General features: G+C 39.8%; 1 protein-coding gene across 1 annotated transcript in view; it reads left to right on the forward strand.

Moving 5' to 3' along the window:
- Positions 1-19556, forward strand: part of LOC127806077 (clathrin heavy chain 1-like) — a 38798-nt gene extending 19242 nt beyond the window's left edge. The window contains exons 8-30 of the mRNA XM_052343071.1: positions 9275-9354; positions 9435-9662; positions 9767-9832; positions 10314-10430; positions 11524-11721; positions 11920-12036; positions 12164-12223; positions 12549-12635; positions 12787-12870; positions 12950-13084; positions 13198-13260; positions 13398-13502; positions 13580-13692; positions 13824-14076; positions 14162-14298; positions 14372-14650; positions 14739-15741; positions 15963-16448; positions 16546-16716; positions 16799-16984; positions 17967-18089; positions 18478-18588; positions 18760-19556. Coding sequence (XP_052199031.1) covers positions 9275-9354; positions 9435-9662; positions 9767-9832; positions 10314-10430; positions 11524-11721; positions 11920-12036; positions 12164-12223; positions 12549-12635; positions 12787-12870; positions 12950-13084; positions 13198-13260; positions 13398-13502; positions 13580-13692; positions 13824-14076; positions 14162-14298; positions 14372-14650; positions 14739-15741; positions 15963-16448; positions 16546-16716; positions 16799-16984; positions 17967-18089; positions 18478-18588; positions 18760-18924 — 4367 coding nt within the window. The 3' untranslated portion in view covers positions 18925-19556. The remainder of the gene's footprint in view (positions 1-9274; positions 9355-9434; positions 9663-9766; positions 9833-10313; positions 10431-11523; positions 11722-11919; positions 12037-12163; positions 12224-12548; positions 12636-12786; positions 12871-12949; positions 13085-13197; positions 13261-13397; positions 13503-13579; positions 13693-13823; positions 14077-14161; positions 14299-14371; positions 14651-14738; positions 15742-15962; positions 16449-16545; positions 16717-16798; positions 16985-17966; positions 18090-18477; positions 18589-18759) is intronic.
- Positions 19557-19836: the final 280 nt, after the last annotated feature.

Raw genomic sequence — 19836 nt, forward strand, 5'->3', positions numbered from 1 at the left:
TCTTCCATTTCTCCCAAGGTTTTTGGGTGTACTGTGTATGTTTACAACACTAATCCATCTCGGACCAAATTACAACCTAAGGCACTTAAGTGTATCTTTGTTGGGTATTCTCCTTTCTAAAAAGGATACAAGTGCTATTGTCCCTCCTCGTGCAAATTCTTTGTCTTCTGATGTCACATTCTGTCAGGATCACCCATTCTATCCTCCACCATCTTCTCCAGAGGAGACTAACAATGCAAGTGGGATCCTCTCATCTCTCTTCCTCTGCTTGATTCTATATTGCTAGTATGTTCTCAAGGGGGAGTATCATCAGCATCAACTTCTGACAACATACTGGCAGCCCCTACCTCCCCTGATTCGCACCCTCCTGATACTACTTTTATTACCTCTATGCTCGATATTCCAATCCCTTGGTCTCGATGGTTTGTTTCCTTCATTGATGATTGCTAGAGTCATTTGAGTTTACCTCATGAAAGACAAATCTGAAGTTTCTCCCATTCTTCCTAATTTCTATCGAATGATCAAAACCCAATTTGGGGTGTGTATCAAACGGTTTTGATTGAATAATGCCAATAATTACTTAAACCACTGTCTAAATCAATTATTTCTAAAGAAAGGCAATTATTCATGAGTCCTTTTGTATAGACACCCCCCAACAAAACGGCATTGCTGAAAGGGAAAATTGTCACCTCCTAAATGTCACTCATTCCTTGTTTCAGTTGCGTACATAAACACTTCTAGGGGGAAGCTGTGCTAACTGCAACTCATTTGATTAACCGGCTACCTTCTCAATCCCTTGACAACAAGAGTCCTATTCGACTCCTAAAGCAAGACTACTTGTCTATCCCCATTTCTTTCACTTTGCCTCCAAAGGTTTTCGGGTGCGCGACCTATGCCCATCTTCATCAACATAACCATGATAAGCTTGACCCTTGAGCACTCAAGTGTCTCTTCCTTGGCTATTCTAACACTTAGAAGAGGTATAAGTGCTATCATCCATCCTCTCGTAAACTCTTTGTTTCCATGGATGTTACATTTCATGAAGATACCCCTTTCTTTTTCTCTCCCTAACCTCATCTTTAGGGGGGAGCACTATTGTGAAGATGAGGATCTTACTCTAGGCACTCGTTTAAACCTTCCCTCGCTCTCTCAACTGAGCTAGCCTTCTTCACTCCCTTCACCAAGATCCCTTCCATCTCAACCTTCCACCATATCTCGTCAATCTACCCCAATTTAGTCAGATACTGATTGTGTTGAGCACACTACCAAATTGCAACAGTTAGCCTTGAATCCACAAGAAACTCTCGTTTACTCGAGAAGGAAGGAAACTGATCCTAAACCAATGCAAGTTCAAGATTCCTACTTGAATCAAGGTAATACCACTATCCCTTCTCCAATCTCTGTGGAAGAACCTAAGTCCCTTGATCTTGACTTACCTATTACATTAAGAAAAGGCACCTGAGAATGCACAAAACATCCTATCTACCCCATATCCTAATTTGTGTCTAACCATAGATTGTCCTCACAATATCAAGCCTTTCTCACCTCACTGGACACCATAGAAATTCCAAAGTCAGTGCATGATGCATTAAAGGATAAGAATTGGACATTTGCTATGAAGGAGGAAATGAGAGCATTAGAAAAGAACAAAACTTGGGAGGTCATACCTAGACCAAAGGATAAGAAACTGGTGGGATCTAAAATGGGTGTTTGCAGTGAAATACAAATCTGATGGGACACTTGAAAGGTACAAAGTGAGATTGGTAACAAAAAGATAAACACAAACGTATGGGATTGATTATCAAGAAATGTTCTCTCCTGCAACCAAGATGAATACTGTTAGAATACTCATTTCTCTTGTTGCTTGTTTTAATTGGCCACTGTTGCAGTTTGACGTTAAGAATGCCTTCTTCCATGGTGAATTGGAAGAGAGTTTATATGGAGCCTTCACTTGAGTTCAAATAACTATTTGAAGATAATAAGGTGCGTCGTTTGAAAAAGGCCTTATATAGGCTAAAATAGTCTCCAAATGCGTGGTTTGGTAAATTTACAAAGGCAATGAGACAAATGAGGTATAAACAAAGTCAAGGAGATCATACCCTATTCATAATACATAATGGAGAAGGTAAGATCTCAACCTTGTTAGTTTAGGTTGATTATATTATTATTATAGAGAATGATGACACTGAGAGAGTGGCTCTAAGGGAACATCTAGCATGAGAATTTTAGATTAAATATCTTGGTAAGCTGAGATATTTTCTGGGAATCGAAGTAACATGCTCCAAAGACATTATATTCCTATCCCAAAGGAAGTATATTTTGGACTTGTTGAAAGAAACTGTTACGACTCTCGAGTAGAACTCACCCTCAAAAGTTAGCTGTTAAGGGGAGGGTGCCCAAGAGGTTATAAACCCCACATCAGAAGCCTAAACTTCCAATGTGGGACAATTCTCATATCTTGTAGTGGACCATAACATACCACCACGCTCTGCAACCCGACGCCCACGACAGCAGGCTGTGCACTAGCCTTTGCTAGTATTGGGTGAATACTGCAATGCCGACGTCACCTTCGTCGCCGCTCGCTTGCACTGGGAGCCATGGGGCTGGCTCTAATAATGATAGGCCCCTGATCCATTGGACCTACCAGAGGTGGCCCAAGGGGCAGGGGCAAGGGGGTAAAGTGGGTGGGAGTTGCGTAACAGCAAGCCAGGGTGGAGGGTAGTAAGGGGAAATAGCTGGTTTGTTTGTAACAAACTAGCATGTGCTGGCAGAGGCAGTTATGCTGAACAGCATGGGGTATAAATAAGATAAAAAGAAAGTGAGAGAGAGGTGTGGAATTTTGTAGTAGGTTACTGGAGAGTTGGGGCCTCTCGAATGCCCTGGTGTTTCTTTCTTTTCCTTAGTGAGCGGTGTAAAATTCCAATCGGAATTGAGTAATTCAATAGAATTTTCAGAGCATTTGTTTAGAATCCCAACAATTTGGAATCAGAGCAGTTGTCGATCACCATGGTAAACTTAAGCGAGAGAGTGGGGGACCTGGAGGAGAAGGTTGACACGATGAGGGGAGAGATTCAAACCATAGACTGGAACGTAGCACAGATGCTCGAACAGTTCGCCATCATGCGAACAAGGTGGGATGAGCAGGAACAAGAGAGGAAGGCTAAGACCCATGGGGGCAAATGGCTAACGAAATTTACCCAAGATTCCGACGTGACCCCTGGAGTCGGCATGAACCGGAGAATGGAGGGTGGCATGAGCGCAAGATGGCGACAGGAAGGGAGAGGTCGGCAGCTGGAGATGCCGACCTTTGAGGGAGACAATTCGAACGATTGGATATTCCTGGTGGAGAGGTACTTCGCGATCAATCAACTATCCAATGATGAGAAGATTGAGTCCGCTGCGTTGTGCTTCGAGGCAGGGGCCCTCGATTGGTTTCGGTGAGAGTCTAGGCGTAGGGGAATCCACAGTTGGGAAAGGCTCAAGCAAGGTATTCTCAACCGATTCTGTCTAACCCAAGAGGGGTCGCTAGAGGAGAGGTTCTTGGCTCTCCGACAAGAAGGGACTCTCAAGGATTACAGGTTGATGTTCAAGACTTTGGTCGTGCCAGTGTCGAAAGTTTCTGAGGCATTCTTGGAAGGCCATTTCATTAATGGCCTTAAGCCAAAAATAAGGGCTGAGATTAGGATACTGCAACCTAGGGGGTTAGATTGGATTATGTCGATGGCTCAATGTATCGAGGATAAAAATGCAGCCATGCTCAGCTGCAGTAGGACGTTTGGGCCAGCGAGGAGTAATTGCCCTACCCACTCTGCAACCAACGTTATTCGATCCCCTCCCATACAATCAAGAAGCTCGACTCCTCATTCAAGAGTCGTTAGTCAGGCGAGCAACAAGCTGCCAGTGGCTGGGAGTGGCAACAATGTCCCTTTTAAATGACTCAGCGAGGCCGAGTGAAAATTCAAAAGGGATAAGGGTCTATGTTTTTGTTGTGATGAGAAATATTCCATTGGCCACCGGTGTAAGAACATGGAGCTACAAGTTATGATGATTTATGATGAAGAGATGGAAGAGGAAGGAGTTCAAGCAGAAACAGGGGAAGGGAGGGAAGAAGAAGTGGGGCAAGGCAGCGAGGTCATTGAACTCTCAATGAATTCAGTTGTTGGATTGACAACGCCGCAAACAATGAAGCTGCAAGGGGATGTTGAAGGGCAGCTAGTTGTAGTACTTATTGATTGAGGGGCAACACATAATTTTATAGCAGCCGAGCTGGTGCAACGGTTGGGGCTGCCAAGAACAGAAACGGCCGGGTATGGGGTGATTATGGGGACGGGAATGGCGGTGCAAGGGGCCGACATTTGCAAGGGGGTGAAATTGTACCTACAAAACCTACAAATTGTGGAGGATTTTTTGCCTTTAGAGTTGGGTAGCTCAGATGTGATCTTAGGGATGAAATGGTTAGCCGCAGTGGGGAAAATAAATGTGGATTGGAAAACTTTAACAATGAAGTTTCAAGTGGGGGGTATGGGAGTAACATTGCAAGAAGACCCAAGCTTAAGTAAAACCATGGTGTCCTTGAAGGCCATGATGAAAGCTCTTAAGGGAAGTGAGGAGGGGATGCTGCTGGAATTGGGAGCCATTATAGCAGAATTTGAAGAAAAACAATGGGCAATCCCTAGGATGTTGCAAGGGGTGTTGGAAGAGTTTGAAGGGGTATTTTCTAGTCCCGAGGGGCTGCCACCATGCAGAAAAAAAGACCATGCTATTAACCTGATTCTCGGAACCGCACCCCGTACATATGAGACCCTACTGTTACCCTTACATGCAAAAAAATGAGATTGAAAAACTGGTGGGTGAGATGTTGGGGGCTGGGATTGTGCAGCCAAGTTGCAGTCCATTTTCTAGCCCGGTGTTGTTGGTTAAGAAGAAAGATAGAGGGTGGCGGTTTTGTGTCGATTATAGGGCCTTGAACAAGGTAACCATCCCCAACAAATTCCCTATACCGGTGATTGAGGAGTTGCTGGACGAGCTGCACGGGGCTGTGGTTTTCTCCAAGCTGGACCTAAAATTTGGCTATCATCAGATTAGGGTCAAGGCTGAAGATGTTCCCAAAACGGCTTTCTGGACACATGAGGGCTACTACGAGTTCCTAGTTATGCCGTTTGGGTTGACAAACACACCCGCAACCTTTCAATCGCTGATGAATGATATCTTCAGGAGTATTTAAGCTGATTTATATTGTTTTTTTTTTATGATATATTGGTGTATAGTAGGAGTTTAGAGCAACACACAAAGCACTTATGTTGTGTTTTAAAAGTGTTGGCAGAATATCAGCTGCTTGCTAACAGGAAAAAGTGCTTGTTTGGGCAACCGGAGGTTGAATACTTAGGCCACATCATTTCCCAACAAGGTGTGCCAGCTGTTCACGCTAAGGTGCAAGCAATGGTAGATTGGCCTACTCCTACAACAATGAAGGAATTGAGAGGTTTTTTGGGGCTCACGGGATATTATCGGCACTTCGTGAAAGACTGCGGCAAGATGGCAAGACCCTTAACTAAATGATTGAGGAAGAATAATTTTTATTGGGATCTGGCAGCCGAGCAAGCATTCCAACAGCTTAAGGCGAAGTTGATTTCCCTGCCTGTTCTAGCTTTGCCGGATTTTGGAAAACCTTTTGTGGTGGAGGCGGATGCTTCCCGGGGGGGGGGGGCATGAGGGCTGTTTTAATGCAGGATCACTGACCCATTGCCTATTTTAGTCAATTTTTCAGTCAGTTAGGAAGGACGAAATTAGTTTATGAGTAGGAATTGATAGTCGTAGTCTTTGCGGTGCAAAAATGGAGACATTATCTTTTAGGGAGGAAATTTGAGGTTTGGACCGATCAAAAGAGCTTCAAATACTTGATGGAACAGCAGTTTGTGAGCCCCGAGTATCAGAGATGGATGGTGAAACTAATGGGATTTCAATTTGAGATCTATTATAGGCTAGGATTGGAGAATAAGACCGGTGATAGGTTATCACCCATCAACCATACATCAGCCTTCATGGCTTTGACAATACCAAAAGTAATCCAACTAGATCAAATGGCCCAAGAAGTAGAAGCAGATGATAGGGTGCAACAAATTATCAAGGATCTGCAAATTGATCCTGCTTCCCAACCCAATTTTCAGTGGGTGGGCAACCAACTGCTATACAAAGGAAGGTTGTATATATCGAAAGGGTCCTCTCTCATTCCATTGATTCTACATGAGGAACATGATGGCAGTCTTGGGGGTCATTTGGGGTTCTTGAAGACTTACAAGCTAGTTGCGGCTAGCGTCTATTGGCAAGGGATGAAGAAGGACATCCACGAGTATGTGAGTAGTTGTTCTGTTTGCCAACAGAACAAATATTCAGCTTTAACACCTGGGGGATTACTGCAGCCTCTTCCCATCCCTAATCAAGTTTGGAAAGATATTGCTATGGATTTCATTGAGGGGTTACCAAGGTTGGGCAAAATAGATTCAATATTGGTTGTAGTAGACCGATTAAGTAAATATGGGTACTTTATCGGGCTGAAATATCCGTTTACTGCAGGGGAAGTGGCTAGAAATTTTGTTAAAAAAATCGTAAGGTTACATGGCCTTCCAAGGTCCATTTTATCGGATAGGGATAAAATTTTCATGAGTAGATTTTGGGAGAAATCGTTCCGCCTCCAAGGTATGAAACTAAATCGAAGCACCGCCTATCACACACAAATCGATGGGCAAACAAAGGCACTGAATCGGACTTTGGAAACATACTTGCGCTGTTTTTCTTCCTCTCAACCGAAATCATGGTCTATGTGGTTGCCTTAGGCTGAACTATGGTACAACACGTCCTACCATACAGCTGCAAGGAAGACTCCGTTTCAAGTGGTGTATGGTAGAGAACCTCCAGCCTTGGTGAGGTTTGAAAGAGGTACCACGCCTGTGTCAATGGTGGAATGATAACTAGCTGAATGGAATAAGATTTTGGATGACTTGAAGACACAATTGTTGAGGGCTCAATCGGTAATGAAGAGAGGTGCTGACTGGAAGAGAAGAGAGGTAAAATTCAAGGTGGGGGACTTTGTCTACTTGAAATTGAGGCCATATCGTCGGAAATCGCTGGCTGGTCGCTCCAATGAGAAATTAGCTCCTAGATTTTATGGTTCTTTTGAAATTGAGGAGGAGGTAGGACCGGTTGCTTACAAATTGACACTGCCCTCCCATTGCAACATCCACCCCGTCTTCCACGTGTCCCAATTACGTGAGGCAAGAGGGGTGTTGAGGGCTAGTGTGGAAGTTCCCATCCAGCTGAGTGCAGATTTAGAGCTATTGGTGGAGCCCAAGGCAGTTCTGGGGGTTCGATTTGGAACGGGAAGTAATCTACAAGGCAGGGATGTTCTAATTCAATGGAAGGGGCTGCCCCCTTTAGAAGCAACATGGGAACCGTTTGACCTCATTCAGCAATAATTTCCAGATTTTCATCTTGAGGACAAGGTGAAAGTGAGGGGAGGGGATAATGATAGGCCCCCCGGTCCATTGGACCTACTAGAGGCGGCCCAAGGGGGTAAAGTGGGTGGGACTTGCGTAACAACAAGCCATGGTGGAGGGTAGTAAGGGGAAATAGCTGGTTTGTTTGTAACAAACCAGCATATGCTGCCAGAGGCAGTTATGCTGAGTAGGATGGGGTATAAATAATAGAAAGAGAGTGAGAGAGAGGTGTGGAATTTTGTAGTAGGTTGCTGGAGAGTTGGGGCCTCTCGAACGCCCTAGTGTTTCTTTCTTTTCCTTAGTGAGCGGTGTAAAATTCCAATCGACATTGAGTAATTCAATAGAATTTTCAGAGCATTTGTTTGGAATCCCAACATAAACATGCAAACTTAACAGCAAGGCAACAAATACTCCTATTGACCCAAATCACAGAATATGGTCAAAAGATGGAGGCACCACAGTTAATAGAAACAATTACCAAAGGTTAGTTGGCAAACTAATATATGTTATTAGGCTCGATATTGCTTACTATGTGGGAATAGTTAGCCAATTTATGCATGATCCAAGGTAAGAACACCTACAGGCTATAAACCACACCCTACATTACTTAAAAGCAACTCTAGGAAAAGGAATCATGTTTCGAAACAATGGTATAACTCTAGAAGACTATTTTGATGCTGACTATGCAAGTTTACCTATGAACAGACGATCCATATCAAGCTATTGTACATTCCTAGGAGGAAACTTAATCACATGGAGGAGAAAAAACAAAATGTGGTTATGAGATCAAGTATTGAGGCAAAGTTTAGAGTTATGGCTCATAGAGTATGTGAACTTCTATGGCTAAGGATTATTTTAATTGACCTCAAGATCAAACCGGAAGGGACATTGAAACTGTACTATGATAATAAGTCTACTATCAGTATCACTCACAACCCAGTCTAACATGATTGTACCAAACATATAGAGGTTGATAGACAGTGGCTTAATAACTACTTTTTATATGCCAACAAAAAACCAATTAGCAGGTATCCTAACCAAAGGTCTTCCACTAGCAAGATTCAGGAGATTACATGCAAGTTGGGAATGGTCAACATATACTTTCCAACTCGAGGGGGACTGCTGAAGAATCAATCAACAATCAACCGAGATTCATCGTTGTCAATCTTTGGTGATTGTGGGATTAGTTTCCATGTTTATTGGTTGACTTTCTTGTACAGATTTGATTATGTTTCCTTTCCTCATTGTTTCCTTTTTTGTAATCTTTCCTACTTTGTAAATCTTTGCTTGTATATATAGGGTGATCGGCCCTATTGTATGAAATATATGAAAAATATTAGTGTTTTCACATGCAAGAACTAGAAATTCAGGAAACTATGAGGAAATTGTTCTTTGAATTTAATATAAAAGTTTTATGGGTACTGACCAGGTTATAGAATTGGATGATTTGGCTATTCATTGTTTCTTTTTTGCTAGGAGTTGGGAATATTGCCTGAGGTCACATATTTGATGTGCCTGAATTTTGTTATAGGAAAATCTGAAGGGAAATAGTACAACAGAATGATCCATCAAAGAAATTTGTGATAGGCCCCATTTTATTTATTTATTATTTATTTATTTTACATAGTATGGTTAAAAGGTTAGTTGTGGAATTTCTTTGTTGTAGGGGTAGGCTGTTAATAGTATATATGCCTCTGTCTTACAACTCTTGCTGAAATCATTGCACTACCTTCTCATGCATTTTGTTATGACTGCTGATCGTCTATGCATTTGATTTGCAGGGAAACCATCTTTCACAAAGAAGCAGGCAGATCTTTTCTTTCCTCCTGATTTTGCTGATGATTTTCCTGTTTCCATGCAGGTACCTTTTTTCTTTCGAATATTTTTCCCCTAGTAAGATGCATTGTGGATTTATATAATGATCTTTTGTTATTCTGGCAGATCTCCCACAAGTACAGTTTAATATATGTGATCACCAAGCTAGGGCTGCTTTTTGTATATGACCTGGAAACAGCTACTGCAGTATACAGAAATAGGATAAGTCCAGACCCAATTTTTTTGACAGCTGAAGCTTCTTCTGTTGGTGGTTTCTATGCCATCAATAGGCGAGGCCAGGTGCTCCTTGCAACTGTTAATGAAGCAACAATTGTGCCTTTCATCAGTGGCCAAGTATGTTAGCTAGAGTTTTCTTTAGGTTTCCTGGTACTTTCCTTTAACTGTTGTTATACTAGAAGGCCAGCTAGGGCTTATAACTTTACTGGTGATTCATACAGTTGAATAACTTGGAGCTTGCTGTCAATCTTGCAAAAAGAGGAAACTTACCTGGTGCAGAGAATTTGGTAAATGCTTATGTTATGATTTCCACAATATATGTACAATACTTGAGAAGAAACTATGATTTAAATGGTGAACACCATTTGCATTCGGTGTCTCCCTTTTCTTGTAAGTCACAACTTTTGTGATAGTTTTACCCATTAATATGTTATACGTTTGGCATTGTGGACACTTTATATTTTAAGATTTAGTTAATTAGAAGATAAATATGTTAGCGTACATTGCAATTGTAATAACCTCCCAGCTGGATAACATAATACCCTAACCTATCAATCAATTTTGTTTTACAATTTCAGAGAAAAAGAAGAATGTTAAAGAGAGAGGAATAGTGAAGGAAGACAACAAAAAAATTTGAAAGACAATTAAATAGATACATATCTTGGTATAGTGCATGCAGAGTGCGTGCCCATCACATTTGGTGTGATATTGAAGTATTGCTGTGTATATTTTCTTATGTTCCTTACTGCCAGTTTGGAAATGTCTCAGGTTGTCCGACATTTCCAAGAATTATTTGCTCAAGCCAAGTATAAGGAGGCAGCTGAGCTTGCTGCAGAATCTCCACAAGGAATCCTCCGCACTCCTGATACAGTTGCCAAATTTCAGGTACATATTTTATCTGGAAAATGAATGTGTATGACACTGATGTTATTATGCTTTGATTCAGTTTCTTTCTTTACAACATTTTTAATTTATATCATAGTTGCTGGGATACTCTGTTTTGCTTGAGAGAAATGAAGAAATCATTTTTTGGTTAATGCAAATTATTAATTTGTTTACTCAGTGGATTTCCATAGGAAAGGCAGTGTTAGTGATGATTCTGCAAGATTATGATAAATTTTGTCCAGATTACATTTGATAGGATACTAGTTGGTTTATTTTTATTTATCTTGTTTTATTATTCTATTATTTATATTTTAGAGTTAAATTTGGTTTGGGTTTTGAATTGTTATCTTTTAGTTAGGCTTTATCTTTGATTATAGTTAGGATAGGATTTCATAATTATGTTATTGTTAGGATTGGATTTTTCCTATAAATGGGCATATTATGTATTTAGAAAATTAACCACTTTTGATTATTGAATACAGAATGATTGATTTCCTCTCCTGATTATTCTCTCTCTCAGCTTTTTGGTTCTTCTTCAATCTTTCTTAATTTCTAGCTGTTCTGCGTCACACTTCTGATAACTTTTCTCTGGGAGGGGCAGAAGGCAAAATTTAATATTTTTTCTCCAGTTAATAATTGCATCTGACTGTGTAGATGTAGCACATGATTATTCTGGGTTCAGAAGGGTCAAAATGTATTTCTTCTTGTTTGTGTGGTGGGGAAGGGAGGGTAGGCATGAGATTTGGTATCTGTAGCCAGTTAGATTTTGAGTCGATCAGTAATTGTGTTTCATTAGCCTCTTCCATATCTGTTTTCTTTTCTTTCCTTTTGTATTCTTTTGTTTTGTTTGGTGACAATGCAATAAAACTATGAAACTTTAAGGCATCAATAAACCATGAACTCTAATTCTCAAGACATGGTTTGGACAATGGCAAGTTTTTTCTTTTTTGCAGCATTTGTATTTCATTTTCCTGCTCAAGTTTAACACTCTAGTTACATGGCAAAAAATAGCAGCTTGACCGTTCACTGATTCTGGTATTTGGATTTTGGAATGATGTAAGCTGCCTAATTTCCACACTGACTTAACTTGCAGAGTGTTCCTGTACAAGCTGGGCAAACACCACCTTTACTGCAGTACTTTGGCACACTTTTAACTAGAGGGAAGCTTAATGCATTTGAGTCATTAGAATTATCCCGCCTTGTTGTGAATCAGAACAAGAAGAATCTATTGGAGAACTGGTTGGCTGAGGACAAGCTGGAATGCAGTGAAGAACTTGGAGACTTAGTCAAGGTTCTATTTGTATTTGATAATGAAATGAGTGCAGTGATTTGAATTTGTAATTAGCAACTGCTATTTTGCTGCCTAACTAGAACTTCTTGACATTCTACTTGATTTTATAATGATATCAGTGTGGTTATTTGGTTTGTACATAAGCAACTGTTATTGTGCTGCTTAATTGTATCTTCTATAATCGAAATTGTTTTGCAGACCCTGGACAATGACATGGCGCTTAAAATTTATATTAAAGCCAGAGCAACTCCGAAAGTTGTTGCAGCTTTTGCAGAGCGTAGGGAGTTTGACAAAATTCTCATATACTCCAAGCAGGTTAGTCTGTGAATAATTTTTCCTCTTATTTTTTGTGTACTTACTGACTTGATATCTCTTCTTTGGATGCAAGTTCATTTGAGCGATGAGGGGACTTCTGATCTATTTTGTTTATTTGTCAACATAGGTTGGATATACACCTGATTATTTGTTCCTTCTGCAAACAATTCTCCGTTCAGATCCTCAGGTATGCATGGAATTCTGAGGAAAAAATCTTTTTCATAATTGTTACATGTTCATCAGCTAAAGCCATTGTCACTTGTATCAAAAATAAATTTTCAATCATGTGACTAATTCTTATTGACAGCAAGTATCAGTCTATCATGTATAGTAGATTTTTCTCTTAATTATGTTGCTTGTTAATATGTCCACAAGTGATTGTTTTCTGATTTAATTGGAATTTTAGTTGCAAGAATATGGTTATGTATGCCATTAATTATTTTCTGAATGAGGGATAAATTACTTTGTGCTTTCTGTTATACTAAACTTCACTATCTGTTTATTGGTTGCAGGGAGCTGTTAATTTTGCCTTAATGATGTCTCAAATGGAGGGAGGTTGCCCAGTTGATTACAACACAATAACAGATCTCTTCCTCCAGGTTTCTTACTCTAAACGTGCTACTCTAATTGGTTTTTCAATCTCATTTGTTTTTGCTGAAAGACCTGGTGATATAGTTAATAGACTTTTTGCAAAGTTTGGTTTCAAAGTATTTTATTACTTACAGCTCTAATTTTGTGTCCTTTTATCAGAGAAACATGATTCGTGAGGCAACGGCATTTTTGTTAGATGTTCTCAAGCCCAATCTGCCAGAACATGGTTACCTGCAAACAAAGGTTACATTTGGCTTAAGATCTGACTTTTTCTTTATTTATTCCTCCAGTTATCAGCTTTACTATTTTCCTGCTTGCACAGGTATTGGAAATTAATCTGGTTACATTTCCTAATGTTGCTGATGCTATTTTAGCAAATGGTATGTTTAGTCATTATGACCGCCCTCGTATTGCTCAACTTTGTGAGAAAGCTGGTCTTTATGTGCGGGCTCTTCAGGTAAGATGGCTTTGAGAAGTCCATATTTTTATAATGGAGCTAAAATTTTTGTTGTAAACTTTATAACAGGACTGATATTAACCACTGGCTATAATGCTTCACCTTATTTGCAGCACTATACAGAATTGCCAGATATTAAACGTGTCATTGTGAACACACATGCAATTGAGCCACAGGTTTTTGTTCTGCTCAATGTCTTTATGCATTATATTTGAATAGACTTCTTTGTATATTTAATTCATTGTCTCTCATGCTTGGGTCTTTCTGCATTATGCAAGTTGTAAGACTCTACTGAATATTTAATTCTTTGCAGTCGCTTGTGGAGTTCTTTGGGACTCTTTCTCAGGAGTGGGCTTTAGAGTGCATGAAGGATCTTTTACTGGTGAATCTAAGAGGCAACCTTCAGATTATTGTGCAGGTACATATTATGGATATGTGAAAAAAATTGAAAAAAAAAAAAGAAGAGTAAAAACTTACTAACATGTGACCCTACAGGTTGCCAAGGAGTATTCTGAACAGTTGGGAGTTGATGCATGCATAAAACTCTTTGAGCAATTTAAGTCATATGAGGGGTTGTATTTCTTCCTGGGATCATATTTGAGCTCCAGGTAATTCTTTGTCAACACACCCATTTGCTTCTGTTTGTGATTTTCTTGGAATATTCTCTTTTTCTTTATTGATTTATTGATCTTTTATTGTGATTCTGTCATTATTAATATATTTTTGTTTTGTGATGCAGTGAGGATCCTGACATTCACTTCAAGTACATTGAGGCGGCTGCCAAGACAGGACAAATTAAGGAGGTTGAGCGAGTGACAAGAGAATCAAACTTCTTTGACCCAGAAAAGACAAAGAATTTCTTAATGGAAGCCAAGCTTCCTGATGCTCGGCCACTTATAAATGTGTGTGATCGTTTTGGGTTTGTTCCAGACCTTACCCATTACCTGTACTCTAACAACATGCTCCGCTACATTGAAGGTTATGTTCAAAAGGTATTTCTGTCTAGGATCTTGCATCACATGTTTTCCATTTCAAATCTCCATGAAGATTATGACTTTCTGACTTTTAACTGTATAGGTGAACCCAGGAAATGCTCCTTTAGTTGTAGGGCAGCTACTGGATGATGAGTGCCCTGAAGATTTTATTAAAGGCTTGATTCTATCTGTCCGTTCTCTGCTTCCAGTTGAACCACTCGTTGAGGAGTGTGAGAAAAGGTTGTGACCTTTTCTTAGTCTGCTTTCTTTGCCTCTTTCCTGTTACTTACAATCCTTATACATGTGGTTTCAGGAATCGGCTTCGGTTACTTACTCAGTTCTTGGAGCATCTTGTGAGTGAGGGAAGCCAAGATGTCCATGTTCATAATGCTCTGGGTAAAATCATAATAGACAGCAACAATAACCCAGAGCACTTCCTCACTACCAATCCCTATTATGATTCCCGTGTTGTGGGCAAATATTGTGAAAAGCGTGATCCAACCCTTGCTGTTGTTGCTTACCGCAGAGGACAATGTGATGATGAACTTATTAATGTAACGAATAAGAACTCCTTGTTTAAACTGCAGGCTAGGTTAGTGACTTGCACTCTTGTATAGAATATATACACACACAGTTATGATTGTGTGCAGGGGGCTTATGTTTCCATTTTTCAATGTCAGGTATGTGGTTGAGAGGATGGATGCTGATCTCTGGGAGAAAGTTCTCAATCCTGAGAATGAATATAGAAGACAGCTCATTGATCAAGTTGTGTCAACTGCTTTGCCAGAAAGCAAGAGCCCAGAACAAGTTTCTGCAGCTGTTAAAGCTTTCATGACTGCTGATCTTCCTCATGAACTAATTGAGCTTCTTGAAAAGATTGTGCTTCAAAACTCTGCATTCAGTGGAAACTCTAATCTGCAGAACTTGCTTATCTTGACAGCCATTAAGGCAGATCCATCTAGAGTTATGGATTACATTAATAGACTAGATAACTTTGATGGGCCTGCTGTTGGGGAAGTTGCAGTGGAAGGTCAATTATATGAGGAAGCTTTTTCCATTTTCAAGAAGTTCAATTTGAATGTCCAGGCAGTCAATGTCTTACTGGATAATATCAGAAGTATCGATCGGGCTGTTGAATTTGCATTCCGTGTTGAAGAAGATGCCGTTTGGAGTCAGGTGGCCAAGGCTCAACTGAGGGAAGGATTAGTAAGTGAGGCAATTGAGTCATTTATTCGTGCAGATGATGCCACCCAGTTCCTAGATGTTATTCATGCTGCTGAGGATGCAAATGTCTACCATGATCTTATGAGGTACCTTCTGATGGTTAGGGAAAAGACAAAGGAACCAAAGGTGGATAGTGAGCTTATTTATGCATATGCGAAGATTGATAGGCTGGGTGAGATTGAGGAATTTATTCTCATGCCAAATGTTGCTAATCTTCCAAATGTTGGAGATCGTTTATTTGATGAAGCGCTATATGAGGCTGCAAAGATTATATTTGCATTTATTTCTAACTGGGCCAAGTTGGCTAGCACACTCGTTAGGCTTGGACAGTATCAAGGTGCTGTTGATGCAGCAAGAAAAGCAAATAGCTCGAAGACGTGGAAGGATGTTTGCTTTGCTTGTGTCGATGCTGAGGAGTTCCGCTTAGCTCAAATATGTGGTCTTAACATTATCATACAGGTACAATCTGGATTTCTTCAGCTTACTTTTAGGTGAACAACCCCCCCCCCCCCCCCCCTCTCTCTCCTTCCCAAAAAAAAAAAAGCCATCTGTGCTGGCTTCTGTGTCAGTGTGGTTCCATTTTATATTCTTTATTGTTGCATTAAGTATTTTGCTCCATATAGTAACTTCAAATAGTTTTATTAATACGATTAACATGTGTATTCTTTTCAACTTTGTAGGTGGATGACTTGGAGGAGGTGAGTGAATATTATCAAAACAGAGGGTACTTCAATGAATTAATATCCCTCATGGAGAGTGGTTTAGGATTAGAACGTGCTCATATGGGCATCTTCACAGAGTTGGGTGTCCTTTATGCTAGATACCGCTATGAGAAGCTTATGGAGCATATAAAATTGTTTTCAACTCGCCTCAACATCCCAAAGCTCATTCGAGCTTGTGATGAACAACAGCATTGGAAGGAACTGACATATTTATATATTCAGTATGATGAGTTTGATAATGCTGCCACTACCATCATGAATCATTCTCCAGAAGCTTGGGACCATATGCAGTTCAAAGATGTTATAGTCAAAGTTGCTAACGTGGAGCTGTATTACAAAGCTGTGCACTTCTACTTGCAAGAGCATCCTGACCTTATAAATGATCTTCTTAATGTCATTGCGCTTCGTGTGGACCACACACGTGTGGTTGACATTATACGAAAGGTTTAGACTTGTCCTGTATTAACACATCTTGTGATATTGTATTGTGCATCTATCTCTTCAGGATTTTAATAATGTATATTTCATTTTTGGGTTTCAGGCTGGTCACCTGCTTCTTGTGAAGCCATACATGGTTGCAGTTCAGAGCAACAATGTCACTGCTGTAAATGAAGCTTTGAATGAGATTTATGTGGAGGAGGAAGATTATGAGAGACTCCGAGAATCCATTGATATGCATGATAGCTTTGATCAGATTGGTCTTGCACAGAAGGTTAGTTTTGTTCTGTATAATTTATGCTTCTTCTTTTTTAGTGAAGTTTGATTATGCAAACATTCTTGGCATGTTGGAGCAGATTGAGAAACATGAGCTTCTAGAGATGAGGCGTGTTGCCGCTTATATCTATAAAAAGGCAGGTAGGTGGAAGCAGTCCATTGCATTGTCAAAGAAAGACAATCTTTATAAAGATGCCATGGAGACTGCCTCACAATCTGGGGACCGCGAACTTGCAGAGGAGTTGTTTGTTTACTTCATCGAACAGGTTTTAACCTCAACACAAATTCAGGCTTTCCTTTAAAACCAAGCCAGAATTTGCCACTAGGCCCATATAAGAAAGAATGTTTCTGCATGAACATAGTATGTCATCCATTTGCTTGCTGCATTTTATGAAGAAATGTCAGTCAGTGCTGAATAGGTGTGAATTTATATATTTCCAATATTTGTGTTATATATTCCTTTAAGTTAGACCAACTTATTGCAATTAGCCACACAAAAAAAAAAAAAAAAAAAAAAAGAAAAAAAGAAAAAGAAAAGACCAACTTAATTGCTAGAAATGTGATTTGTGAGATGGTAAATTTTGTGTATCACTTATTCCTTGTGAAACTTAAAAAGTGTCTAAATGTGTTTGTAGAAGCTTGAATTATTTTTTTACAAATCTGAACATGGTATCTTGAACTGTTGTCCAGTTTCCTTCTACATATAGGAAACTGTAACTTCATACAAGTATATAAAATTCCCTATATGGTGGAAGATGACGATGATGAGGAAGATATGCTATCAAAATGTTTTCCCACTTTCTAGCTTAACAGTTTTCTTTTATGAGTAAAGCATGCTTGGTTTTATTATGTAGTTTCTTTAATACACCATAGAGTGCTTGGTCCAGCTGCTGTAGCCTATCATATACGAGAATAGTTTTCTTTTCCACTTTTTCTAATGTCCCTGCACTAATTACAGAGCTATTCACTCATCATTGTCCCTTCCACAGAGAAGATTTACTTCTTTGGTTCTGTTCTCAGTTGTGGCAATGTCATCAAATTTTTCATTTCAACTTCATGATGGATAGATGCTTCCTGATTTTTTATTGTTATTCGCATCTGTTGTAACTATGAACTATAATGTCTCTAAATTTACCTGCAGTAAAAGAATTTTTCTTTGTGAATCAGTGTAGCATGCAACTAGATACATAGTTTTAACTTTTCTTGAACTGCTTAATAATTTGTTCAAATGTAAATGTGGTTTTGCAGGGAAAGAAGGAATGCTTTGCATCTTGCCTCTTTGTCTGTTATGATTTAATTCGCCCAGATGTGGCTCTTGAACTTGCCTGGATGAACAATATGATTGACTTCGCCTTCCCATATCTGTTGCAGGTGATTTTATTTGCTTCTTTCCTTGTCATTATCTAAAATTAAATGATGAATTAGTTTAAATTATTCTTAACTTTGGACCTTTTTGATAAATCTTTAAAATGAGCTGCCCTGTGAAACTCATCCATTAAGGTTTCTGACCTGGAGCATTTTTTTTCCTTACCTTCATATCTACTAACTTTGGCCAGCTTATGTGTAGATTGAAGACATGAATTCATTAGTCTATATTGCATGCCTCAGTTGCACCTAGATGAGATTCTTATTTTCGTTCCTCTGTTTTTGAGGGACTGCATTTGTTTTGGTTTTTGACTGTCGGGCTTTTTGGCTTGGTCTGTTGACAATTTTTTGCATGCATGTTTGATAATGTCCTCTACTTCCATTCTTTTTGCAGTTTATTCGCGAGTACGCAGGCAAGGTTGATGAACTAATTAAGGAAAAAATAGAGGCTCTCAATGAAGTTAAGGCTAAAGAGAAGGAAGAAAAGGACGTAATAGCACAGCAGGTTTTTGCTCTGAGAACTATTATTCCATTTGATGCAGTAGTGAAACACAACACCTTTATGATCCGCCTTTTGTTATATCAGAATCTAGTAAATAAAATCATCTTTTATTGTGGCTAAATCTAACCCAAAAAAAGAAAAAGAAAAGCTAATTGATGGTGGCATTTGTTGCAGAATATGTACGCTCAATTGCTACCTCTTGCTTTGCCTGCACCACCCATGCCGGGCATGGGGGGATCAATGGGAGGGGGATTTGCAGCCCCACCCCCGCCCCCAATGGGTGGAATAGGGATGCCGCCAATGCCACCATTCGGCATGCCCCCAATGGGCTCCTATTGATAGTGTCAGTCAGTCACTGCAAGTGAAAATTAGACGTGAAATGGTAGCGTGGGGAAGCTAGATGTTCTGAGTCCTCTCAATTGTCAAATGGTTTTTCAACTTTCATTCTTTCTCCCATTTTTGCCGTTTTTGAACAAAGTATCGCAGCAATGAGGAGGTCTAGTTTGCAAATGATAGTTTTTGTTTTTGTTGTCAATTTATAGGGTGTGGATGTATTCCTTTGTAATATTCTTTTGTTGGGTAGCAGGGTTTTTTTTTTTTCGTTTCTTTTTCTTTTTTGGATATTTTTTGGCAGCTGGGATGGGTAGAAAAGCAAGATGAGGAGCGGGGGTGGATTGGGTCATCTGTATTAATTATTATTATGCTCTCTAAAGAAGGATGGCAGAAGACCGGCAGCCCGGGTGGAGGATATTTCTTGCGGATGATGATGATTAGGAGGAGAAAATGGGCATGGGTTTTGTGGTGTTTTTGTTTCTGTCCGTCTTTATGCTTTTTTGTATTAGTCAAGTCAGTCCCTTGTTTCCAAAAGAAATTTGTTTTGCTTATTACTTTAGTCCTTTTTTGTTCATATTTTTTTTTCTTGGAATCCCCGAGGGTTGCTATGATTATTATTATTATTATTCTTGTTTTAATTTTTTTCTTATTATTATTGATATGGCATGATGCTAAATAAAAATTAACAAATGAGTTGACCCAACAATAATGATCAAGGGCTGTTGCCTAGCTCAAGCGGCCATAAGGACACGTGGTCTAGCCTACGCAGCAACGGCTTGTGGCCTAGCCTAGACAGTCGCAGGAGGCACCCCACGACGTAGCAGAAGAAATTATAGGTGGCACCTTGCAGCCTAGTGGAAGATGTTGCGGGGGCCTCTATGCGACCTAGCCAAAGAGGCATGGGAGTAGGCTCGTTTG

Source organism: Diospyros lotus, chromosome 7 (genome assembly GCF_014633365.1).
Source record: "Diospyros lotus cultivar Yz01 chromosome 7, ASM1463336v1, whole genome shotgun sequence".
Lineage (NCBI taxonomy): Eukaryota > Viridiplantae > Streptophyta > Magnoliopsida > Ericales > Ebenaceae > Diospyros > Diospyros lotus.